Below are 11,229 nucleotides of genomic sequence, written 5' to 3' on the forward strand. Positions count from 1 at the left end.
CCCACTTCTTGGACCTCTTACAGGCATGATTGCCTAAGCTTGGAGAAAAGGCCTTGGTAGCAAGCAAAGTAACAGGTAGGTTTTTTCTTTTTTTGGTGGGGTGTTGATGTTTCTTAAGTCTGTCTCTGCCTCTGTTTTTTTGCAATGACAACTACATGCACTCAGAATCAAATGCAAGAACGTTCACATAAAGGAAATACAGTAGTTAACATTGAGCACATGTTGCTAATGCTAGCGCTAATGCTAGCGCTAATGCTAGCGCTAATGCTAAAATAGCAGTACATCATGACTGAGACCTGAAAGTTTTAAAAAGAGAATCCATGAAGCCTGAAGCCCTCACTGCTCTAGCCTAACTGCATATTGGCTGATAGTGTCATATTTAGCTCTGCAGCAAAGATTAAAATGTTCATGAGGGATTTTCCTGTGGTAGCTATGGGACAGGTGTTAAATTTGTACTTGAAGGAACTGACTTTATTTCCATGCGCATAGTTCAGCATGTATAAAAGAAATTAAGGCTTAATGTTATAAAAAAAAAAGGTTTTCTTGATTTCTTTGTTATTCAATATAACCCTATTTTTTTTATACACAAATATAAATATTTGTACTTTTCTTACAGTCTCATCCTGAACATTACCAAATTTTATGCATGCACTGTTATAATATTGATTTTATTTAAAGATATTTGAATACATAAATTTACTTATACATAAGTGTGATCAACTAAAACTTATGACTTTACATTTGTTGTGATAGAGCCAAAAATGGAAAGAAAAAAACAAAAGATAAGAAAGAAAAAACCAAGGATTCAAACAACACCTGATCATACATCAAGACATGTCTCGGCCCCTGAAGAGTTGACAACAGAGGTAAGATGGACAGTATGTGTTGTAGTCATTTTTGTTAGTAGTTAGTAGCTGCAACTTTTTGTTTTCAAAGAAAAGAGTTGATATAGTAAGCAATGACTGACATTAATTTAGTGTAATAATACTGTACTTTAGTAATCTTTAGTAGAGGTTGTGTATTTTGTAGTTATTACATGTATTTTTATTTAAATTCCTTTATTTTTGCACTTGATGCCTTACACACAAATTACAAACTTAAACTGTGTGGGGTCTTTTTGTGAAAACCTTCCCCCAACTTTTTCCTGACTGGCTTGACTTTTACACACACAAGTTTCTAGCTGCTCTTTATGGGGCCCTCCCGTCTGCTAATTACCTTTTGTCTTGGTTTTTAACTCTAAGGTTAACATGTCTTCTTAGAACTTCATGGATTCTCTTCTTAACACTGTCTCTTCATCATCTGTTTGGTTTTACAGACTTTTCTTAACTCTTTTTCAGAGTATTTTCATGGAAACGCTTTTTAAATGCACACTATTCCTTTAAAAAATGCTATATTGTCATATTAAATGTTCTTAGACTATTTATCTAGCCTTAATTATAAAGTGTTTACAAAAACTTGTCTATTAAGGTAAAGTCAAGCAACTAGTAAGTGCTTTATCTCTGTTTTCATTTTTGTTCTGTAGGTGGTGGCACTCAAACATGGAGACACCAGAACTGGGGCAAAGAAACTTTCACCTGATCAAACATCAAGTCATGTCTTGGCCTGTCAAAAAATGACAACAGAGGTAAGGTGGACAATACTTGTTGTAATCAGTTGCACTAGTAATCATACTGCAACTTGGAAATGTTTTCACAGAAAAGAGTTGACATAGTTAGCAATGACTGACATTCATATAGTGTAGTAATACTGTACTTAAGTAACCTTTGGTAGAGGTTTTGTATTTTGCAGTTACTGGATGCATTTTTATTTAAATTCCTTTATTTTTGCAGTTGATGCCTTACACACAAATTACAAACCCTAACTTTGTGGGGTCTTTTTGTGAAAACCTTCCCACAACTTTTTCCTGACTGGCTTGACTTTTACACACACACAAGTTTCTAGCTGCTCTTTATGGGGCCCTCCCGTCTGCTAATTACCTTTTGTCTTGGTGTTATCTCTAAAGTTAACATGTCTTCTTAGAATTTTATGGATTCTCTTCTTAAAACTGTCTCTTCATCATCTGTTTGGTTTCACAGACTTTTCTTAACTCTTTTTCAGAGTATTTTCATGAAAACGCTTTTTTAATGCACACTATTCCTTTAAAAAAATGCTATATTGTCATATTAAATGTTCTTAGACTATGTATCTAGCCTTAATTATAAAGTGTTTACAAAAACTTTTGTATTAAGGTAAAGTCATGCAACTATAAAGTGCTTAGTCTCTGTTTCCCTTTTTGTTCTGTAGGTGGTGGCACTCAAGCCTGGAGACACCAGACCTGGGGCAAAGAAACTTTCACCTGATAAAAAAGCTAGATATGTCTTGGCCCATCAAAAAAAGGCAACAGAGGTAAGACGGACATTACTTTTTGTATTCATTTGTGTTAGTAGTTAGTAGCTGAAACTTAGCAATGTTTTCAAAGAAGAGTTGACATGGTTAGCAATGACTGACATTCATATCGTGTAGTAATACTGTACTTAAGTAACCTTTAGTAGAAGTTTTGTATTTTGCAGTTACTGCGTGTATTTTTATTTAAATTTCTTTATTTTTGTACTTGATGCCTTACACACAAATTACAAACCCGAGCTTTGTGGGGGCCTTTTGTGAAAACCTTCCCACAACTTTTTCCTGACTGGCTTGACTTTTACACACACAAGTTTCTAGCTGCTCTTTGTGGGGCCCTTCCGTCTGCTAGTTGTCTTTTGTCTTGGTGTTATCTCTAAAGTTAACATGTCTTTCTTAGAACTTCATGGATTCTCTTCTTAAAACTGTCTACTCATCCTCTGTTTGGTTTCACAGACTTTTCTTAACTCTTTTTTAGAGAATTTTCATAGAAACACTTTTTCAATGCACACTTTTCCTTTAAAAAAATGCTATATTGTCATATTAAATGTTCTTAGACTATGTATCTAGCCTTAATTATAAAGTGTTTACAAAAACTTTTGTATTAAGGTAAAGTCATGCAACTATAAAGTGCTTAGTCTCTGTTTCCCTTTTTGTTCTGTAGGTGGTGGCACTCAAGCCTGGAGACACCAGACCTGGGGCAAAGAAACTTTCACCTGATAAAAAAGCTAGTTATGTCTTGGCCCATCAAAAAAAGGCAACAGAGGTAAGACGGACAGTACTTGTTGTATTCATTTGTGTTAGTAGTTAGTAGCTGAAACTTAGCAATGTTTTCAAAGAAGAGTTGACATAGTTAGCAATAACTGACATTCATATCGTGTAGTAATACTGTACTTAAGTAACCTTTAGTAGAAGTTTTGTATTTTGCAGTTACTGCGTGTATTTTTATTTAAATTTCTTTATTTTTGTACTTGATGCCTTACACACAAATTACAAACCCGAGCTTTGTGGGGGCCTTTTGTGAAAACCTTCCCACAACTTTTTCCTGACTGGCTTGACTTTTACACACACAAGTTTCTAGCTGCTCTTTGTGGGGCCCTTCCGTCTGCTAGTTGTCTTTTGTCTTGGTGTTATCTCTAAAGTTAACATGTCTTTCTTAGAACTTCATGGATTCTCTTCTTAAAACTGTCTACTCATCCTCTGTTTGGTTTCACAGACTTTTCTTAACTCTTTTTTAGAGAATTTTCATAGAAACACTTTTTCAATGCACACTTTTCCTTTAAAAAAATGCTATATTGTCATATTAAATGTTCTTAGACTATGTATCTAGCCTTAATTATAAAGTGTTTACAAAAACTTTTGTATTAAGGTAAAGTCATGCAACTATAAAGTGCTTAGTCTCTGTTTCCCTTTTTGTTCTGTAGGTGGTGGCACTCAAGCCTGGAGACACCAGACCTGGGGCAAAGAAACTTTCACCTGATAAAAAAGCTAGATATGTCTTGGCCCATCAAAAAAAGGCAACAGAGGTAAGACGGACAGTACTTGTTGTATTCATTTGTGTTAGTAGTTAGTAGCTGAAACTTAGCAATGTTTTCAAAGAAGAGTTGACATAGTTAGCAATAACTGACATTCATATCGTGTAGTAATACTGTACTTAAGTAACCTTTAGTAGAAGTTTTGTATTTTGCAGTTACTGCGTGTATTTTTATTTAAATTTCTTTATTTTTGTACTTGATGCCTTACACACAAATTACAAACCCGAGCTTTGTGGGGTCCTTTTGTGAAAACCTTCCCCCAACCTTTTCCTGACTGGCTTGACTTTTACACACACAAGTTTCTAGCTGCTCTTTGTGGGGCCCTCCCGTCTGCTAGTTGTCTTTTGTCTTGGTGTTATCTCTAAAGTTAACATGTCTTTCTTAGAATTTCATGGATTCTCTTCTTAAAACTGTCTACTCATCCTCTGTTTGGTTTCACAGACTTTTCTTAACTCTTTTTTAGAGAATTTTCATAGAAACACTTTTTCAATGCACACTTTTCCTTTAAAAAAATGCTATATTATCATATTAAACATTCTTAGACTATATATCTAACCTTAATTATAAAGTGTTTACAAAAATGTTAGTATTAAGTTAAAGTCCAGCAACTATAAAGTGCTTAATCCCTGTTTTCCTTTTTTTTTGTAGGTGGTGGTACTCAAACCTGGAGACACCAAACCTGGGGCAAAGAAACTTTCACTTGGTAAAAAACCTAGTCATGTCTTGGCCCGTCAAAAGATGACAACAGAGGTAAGGTGGACAATACTTGTTTTAGTAATTTGTGTTAGTAGTTATTAGGGGTGTCACGATTCTCCAAATCCTCGATTCGATTGCATTTTCGATTCTAAGGTCACGGTTCGATTCGATTCTCGATTTTTACATTTGTTCTTTTTTAAGCACAGATTGTCATTTTTTTAAAACTAGACTTTAATGCAATAGAATATCTGACCTTTGTTTGCAATGTAACACACTACACTGTCAAATTTAAAACGTTTATTAACAAAATAATGGAACAATAACTTATATCTTTAGTCAATTAAATTTTTTAAAATAAACTGGCTTCAAGTTTCTATTTTGTAAGTGCAGCCTTCTTCAAAAAAGATGACATTCAAGTTCAAAACAAAACAAACAAAAACAATAAAACAGAGACATGTCCATAGTCTCTGAACAATTAAGTGTCTTAAACTTTTTCTGAACATAAACATGTACCACACTGATAACTACTTTTTATCCCCTGAGAATGATGACTGTATTCTTCCATATTTTTACAAGGTCTGCTCAGACCTTCAATAACTTTCTCTTTTACATTATTGTACACGGAGGGAATCCCCGTAGCTGAGAGGTGCGTTCTATTGGGGATTTCGTAGCGGGGCTCTAACACGCTAATTAAATGCCTAAAACCGCAGTTTTCGACCACCGAATAAGGTCGCATGTCCCCGCCTATAAATACTCCAACCGCACGCCTAATCGCATTTGCACGAGTTGAGTTGCTTGGAAGTTTAATTCCAAATGAAGACGGAAGAGTAGTTTGTGTAGTTGTTGGTTTACAGATGAATCTATGTTTTTGTTGTGCCTGCGTGATGCCCTGCATGTTAGTCGTGCTGTCCGTGAGAGAATACGGCACAAGCACATACAGCGCAGCTTGCAAACTGTTTTATTTATTTTTTTGTCGACAACGGGAAGGTTGTCAACATAACTCACTGGAAATCCAAAATACCTCCACACCAGCGACTTCGGTGAAAGAGGAGGAAATTAAAGTTCTGTCGATGGGTCTCCTGCATCCCATCGACGATACCATGCTATCTTTTGAGTGGCTGTTAGAGGAGGTTGACTCGCAGCACTTCTTTTTTTTTCTTTTTTAAACTTTATTAACAAATAGACTCGCAGTACTTTTTCCGCTTGGCAAGAAACCAGACGCAGCATGGGGGCGTGGCAGCATCGACGATTCCATTTTTTCATTCGAAGTTAGAGACTGTGACTTAATTTCGATCGATTTCGATTTAAAGTCGGAATCGTGACACCCCTAGTAGTTATACTGCAACTTGGCAATGTTTTCAAAGAAAAGTGATGATATTTTCAACAATGACTCAATTAAATTTAGTGTAGTAATACTGTACTTTAGTAACCTTTAGTAGAGGTTGTGTATTTTGCAGTCATTGCATGTATTTTTATTTACATTCTTTTATGTTTACACATACACACAAGTTACAAACCTGAACTTTATGGGGTCCTTTTGTGAAAACCTCCCCCCAACTTTTTCCTGACAGGCTTGACTTTTACACACACAAGTTTCTAGCTGCTCTTTATGGGGCCATCCCGTCTGCTAATGATCTTTTATCTTGGTGTTATCTCTAAAGTTAACATGTGTTTCTTAGAACTTCATGGATTCTCTTCTTAAAATTGTTTATTTTTTATCTGTTTGGTTTCACAGACTTTTCTTAACTCTTTTTCAGAGTATTTTCATAGAAACGCTTTTTCAATGCACGCAATTCCTTTAAAAAATGCTATATTATCATATTAAACGTTTTTGGACTACATATCTAACCTAATTTATAAAGTGTTTACAAAAACTTTTGTATTATGGTAAAGTCAGGCAACTAGTAAGTGCTTAATCTCTGTTTTCGTTTTTTTTTTCTATAGGTCGTGGCACCTGAACCTGGAGACACCAGACCTTGGGCAAAGAAACTTTCACCTGATCAAACATCAAGTGAATTCTCGGCCCGTCAAAAAATGACAACAGAGGTAAGGTGGAAAATACTTGTTATAGTCATTTGTGTTATTACTTATAATACAACTTGGCAATGTTTTAAAAGAAAAGTGATGATGTTTTTAACAATGACTCAATTAAATTTAGTGTAGTAATACTGTAGTTCAGTAACCTTTAGTAGAGGTTGTATATTTCGCAGTCATTGCATGTGTTTTTATTTACTATCCTTTATTTTTGCACTTGATGCCTTACACACAAATTACAAACCTGAACTTTGTGGGGTCTTTTTGTGAAAACCTCCACCCAACTTTTTCCTGACTGGCTTGACTTTTACACACACAAGTTTCTAGCTTCTCTTTATGGGGCCCTCCCGTCTGCTAATGATCTTTTATCTTGGTGTTATCTCTAAAGTTGACATGTCTTTCTTAGAACTTTATGGATTCACTTCTTAAAACTGTCTCATCATTCTCTGTTTGGTTTCACAGACTTTTCTTAACTCTTTTTCAGAGTATTTTCATAAGAACGCTTTTTCAATGCACCCAATTCCTTTACAAAAATGCTATATTTTCATATTAAATGTTCCTAGACTACATATTTAGCCTTAATTCTAAAGTGTTTACAAAAACTTTTGTATTAAGGTAAAGTCATGCAATTACAAGGTGATTGATCTCTGTTTTCATTTTTTTTTTTTTACTATAGGTGGTGGCACTCAAACCAGGAGACACCAGACATAAGACAAAGAAACTTTCACCTGATCAAACATCAAGTCATGTCTTGGCCCGCCAAAAAGTAAGTTTTTTGTCAAAAAAAACTATTTAAAAAAATGCTTTTCAATGCACGCAATTCCTTAAAAAATGCTATTTTGTCACATTAAACATTCTTGGACTTGAAATCTAGACTTAATTATAAAGTTTTTCCAAAACCTTTGTATTAAGGTAAAATCAGGTCACTATAGACAGTCACTATAGTTAGTCACCATAAGGTTCTTAATCTCCTTTTCCTTTTTTTTTTCTATAGGTGGTGGCATTCAAAGCTGAAGACACCAGACCTGAGGCACAGAAACAATATTATTACACTTGGGTTTTTATATTATTCTTATTATTTTTAAGTATATTTTTTATACTTATTATTTTCTTTAAAAATTACTAATCTTGTATGAGTTACTGTAAATAACGATGTAAAAATCTGGCTATAAAGTAACTGTAAAAATGTTTGGTTAAAGTTTGTTTAGAAATACACATAAGGCTGCAAGCAAGTGGAAAGTAAGGAAATGTATGCTATGTGTTTCTGACAGTTTGCCTTTACAGCTGGTCTGAAAGGAACAATAAATCTAATTAAGAAACAAAAAAAAAACGATTTTGGACCCTATATAGATACAAAACCTAAGAATATTTGTGTATGCAGCAAGTGGACCTCACAACAACTGAATGTTGGAAATGAACCCCATAAGTGACCAAAAAACTAACATAAACTTTTTAACATTCAAATTCGTTTAAACAAAAATGTTTTTTATGTTTGGTATTTTTTTATAGTGCTTCCTGATTTTTTTCACACCTGTAGCACCTTTACAAATGGTGGACCCCACAACTTGCTAAAAAACTGTTGGGCCCCTCAAAGGGGGAATGCAAGTATGTGTGTGTGTGTGTGTGTGTGTGTGTGTGTGTGTGTGTTCAGCTCATCCCCAGCTAAGAGGGGGTTTAACGACACACTGTCCTTAGCTGATAAGGAATACTGTTTGAACTTAGAATCCAACCAAAAGGGTCATTTGATGACACCGCTAATGAACTTTTCTCTTTGTCTTGAAAATGTTACCTTTTTTTACCTTGTGTTCATAATAAAAGCAGCACAAGGAGAGGCAGACCTTTGAGAAGAGAAGCGTGGTAGACCTTTTCTGTCACTCTTGCTCCTCTCCCTCGTGCATGAGAAGCTTGATTCTTGTTGTGGTTTGTTGTTTATAATTGTGTTTTTCTTTAATGTCTAGATGCATTTATCTGACAGATAGATAGATAGATAACAACTAAATGTCATATTACTCCAATTCAATTAAATGTTTTTTCTTCTTAATTTATTGTACTTCTTGAACTCTCATATGTCTAAGTTTGAGCCTGCAGATATATTCATCTTCATAACACAGTAAAATAACTGTCCTATAACTATGTGTTGTTTTTAAGATGACTTAAGATAAATCAATTATTTTTAGTTAACTAAAGCAAATAATTAAGTTATATCAAAGTAAAAAGGTTTATCTTTCCAACATCCATACATGGTCTTATCACCCTCTCACAGTGGAAAAAGAAGTATCTGAGCTTCTTCATCCACTAAATCATCTTCAAATTGACATGTAATGCTGCTTCACTTCTCTGAAAACAAACTAACCTTCAACTAAACCTGCTACAGACCAGGTTATGTTCAGAGCATGAGTTGCTATGGGAACTAAGCATACCCTGAAACATACCTCTGTTTTTGGAACCGAAAGCGTGGTTGTACACTTCTTTAGCCTCAAACTTACCGTGGGAGCTAGCTTTCTGGAATACCCCCCTGATCTCTCTCCTGACCCTGTATTCCTGGCGCGACTCTCGCCTTGATCCTGACTACCCTGTCTCCTCCGATGATCTTATGCCTGTTATAAACCCCTGCCTGCCTGACGCTGATTTAGCTTTGTGGACTTTGAGCTGTGATAATAAAACCTGCTGCATTTGGATCTAACCGTCTGCCTGTTATGACAATATTGTTTATTTTCCTTTGAGCTTTTTTTTTTCTTTCTCTCAACCAAAATTAAATTGTATGATTTAAAACCACAAATTGTAGTTTTACTTTAGCAGTATACAATAAATAAAAATTGAATGAAAGACATTTACATTCAGTTCAATTAGAAAAACTTTAGTCACAGGGGGACCTTTGCAGTGTTTAAAAGAAATACAGTTTTCTGTATCTTTTTTCTTTAGTTTGTTTTACAAACAGGCAGGCAGATGGCTGGATCCAAATGCAACAGGTTTTATGGTCAGAAGTTTTGACAGGATTCAATCACAACTAAAAGTCTGTGAAGCTAAGACAGGGTCTGCTTGGCAGAAATCAATCACGAGCATTAGAGTTTGAGTGATCAGACGTGGGAATACACAGTTCAGGCGTAGATTCAGGCAGGTGGCAGAAAGAGTCAAAGTAAAATGGGGTCAGGTAAACGGAAGATCAGGTCCGGATAGAAACCCTCGGTAATGCAGGCTGACAGGCACAAACAATACTGCTTAAGTCTCAGATGGTTGATTGTCAATGGGTTTCAACGGAGTGGCATCGGGGGACTATGTGCTGATGCGGCTGGGAGATGTGGTGCGATAGTAAGCCGGCGATGGCTCCCACTAGTGACAAGAGGGGGAGACAGAGCTCAGACTACTGACATTCTTCTTTTCACAAGCAATTTTTCACCTGCTTTTTCATTTGCTCACATTTTACTCGCACTCAAATCTTTTTTTGTGCCCTAATAAACCATCTGTCCACTTTTTCCCTTTAAAATGTTCTTTCATCCATTCAACATATGGCTATAAATAACTTCCTTGTTAGATTCTCAGAATCCCTGTGTTTCTAGTCTTGTCTTCTGCTTTTCTTTGCATCTGCAGTTCCTACAGTAGCCATTACAGACAATTGCACAGTGTGTTTCTCTTGCTTGGGGCAACGGTGATCATGCTTGCTTAGACTTAGAACAGAGTACAAACTGTTCATAGTGGAAAGGCGAGAACACTTCTGTTGTTGTTTTGACAGAAACAGTACATAAAACAGAAACCAAAATGTTGAAGCTTCTGATACTTTGAGAATTTAATCCTCAACTGATTATCAGTTAAGGCTTAAACCTGTTTGATGGAAAAGGTTTCATAAATACTTTCTTCAAACCTGACATTCCTGACAGCCATTGGCTGTGATAAGGAGCCACCTGCCGCTCAGCAATTTTAAACATATGATATATATATAAATACAGCAAAAGAAACAACGGCATGTAAATTAAGCAAACTAAATGGAGGAATAAAACATCTGTTAGTTTGTTGATGGAGTTTTTCGAATTCTTCTAAAAAAGGAAATCAAGGGCCCTTTTAGTCAAACATTATGCATATATGTATGTTATCAGTATGTGGAGCCACACCAACTCAAATATAACCAAAAAATGACAAAGGGCACATTTTGATAAAGTTCATGTTTGCATTGATACATTGTCAAATAATTGGCATAACAAAAGACAATTCTAAAAATACGGGTTTGATGTACTAAATCAGGGGTGCTCACACTGGCATGTGAGCTACTTTTAAGAAGACAATGTCTTGAAGATCTAACTATATATGTGGGAATACATAGTTCAGGCATAGATTCGGGCAGCTGGCAGAAAGAGTGTCTGTCTGTACGTCTGTCTGTACGTCTGTCTGTACGTACGTACGTACACACATAGATCTATATACATGTATATCTGTTTGTATGTATGTATATTTGGTATTTTGAGACTAAAATACTGTTTAAAAAACATAGTATTTTGAACAATTATTACATTACATTGTTTATGTACTGATAATTAAAAACTACACAGTAAGATTACACAAAGATACTTTAGTATTAACACAGGGGTCGGCA

At 35.3% G+C, this 11,229-nt stretch overlaps 1 protein-coding gene across 3 annotated transcripts; it reads left to right on the top strand.

Annotated features, from left to right (window-relative positions):
• Positions 1 to 430: 430 nt before the first annotated feature.
• Positions 431 to 8,284, top strand: LOC111947998. Of its 3 annotated transcripts, XM_023959160.1 has the most exons (7): positions 431 to 866; positions 1,523 to 1,624; positions 2,284 to 2,385; positions 4,563 to 4,664; positions 6,555 to 6,656; positions 7,321 to 7,410; positions 7,639 to 8,284. In XM_023959160.1, the coding sequence occupies exons 1-7, from the start codon at positions 762 to 764 to the stop codon at positions 7,768 to 7,770; spliced, it is 735 nt and encodes a 244-aa protein (XP_023814928.1). In that variant the 5' UTR covers positions 431 to 761; the 3' UTR covers positions 7,771 to 8,284. The 3 variants fall into 3 exon arrangements, 1 of the variants encoding a protein (XP_023814928.1); XR_002873994.1 differs by lacking the exons at positions 431 to 866; positions 1,523 to 1,624; positions 2,284 to 2,385 and adding an exon at positions 2,398 to 3,145; XR_002873995.1 differs by lacking the exons at positions 431 to 866; positions 1,523 to 1,624; positions 2,284 to 2,385 and adding an exon at positions 3,166 to 3,905.
• The last annotated feature ends 2,945 nt before the right edge of the window (positions 8,285 to 11,229 follow it).

This window comes from Oryzias latipes, chromosome 1 (genome assembly GCF_002234675.1).
Source record: "Oryzias latipes chromosome 1, ASM223467v1".
In the NCBI taxonomy this organism is placed as follows: Eukaryota; Metazoa; Chordata; class Actinopteri; order Beloniformes; family Adrianichthyidae; genus Oryzias; species Oryzias latipes.

What these genes read in the sequence shown, in the direction of transcription:
- LOC111947998 (XM_023959160.1), top strand. Translation starts at nt 762, where the DNA reads ATGGAAAGAAAAAAACAAAAGATAAGAAAGAAAAAACCAAGGATTCAA. An exon ending in CTGAAGAGTTGACAACAGAG is followed by an intron (nt 867 to 1,522) that starts GTAAGATGGACA and finishes TTTGTTCTGTAG; the next exon opens with GTGGTGGCACTCAAACATGG. An exon ending in GTCAAAAGATGACAACAGAG is followed by an intron (nt 4,665 to 6,554) that starts GTAAGGTGGACA and finishes TTTTTTCTATAG; the next exon opens with GTCGTGGCACCTGAACCTGG.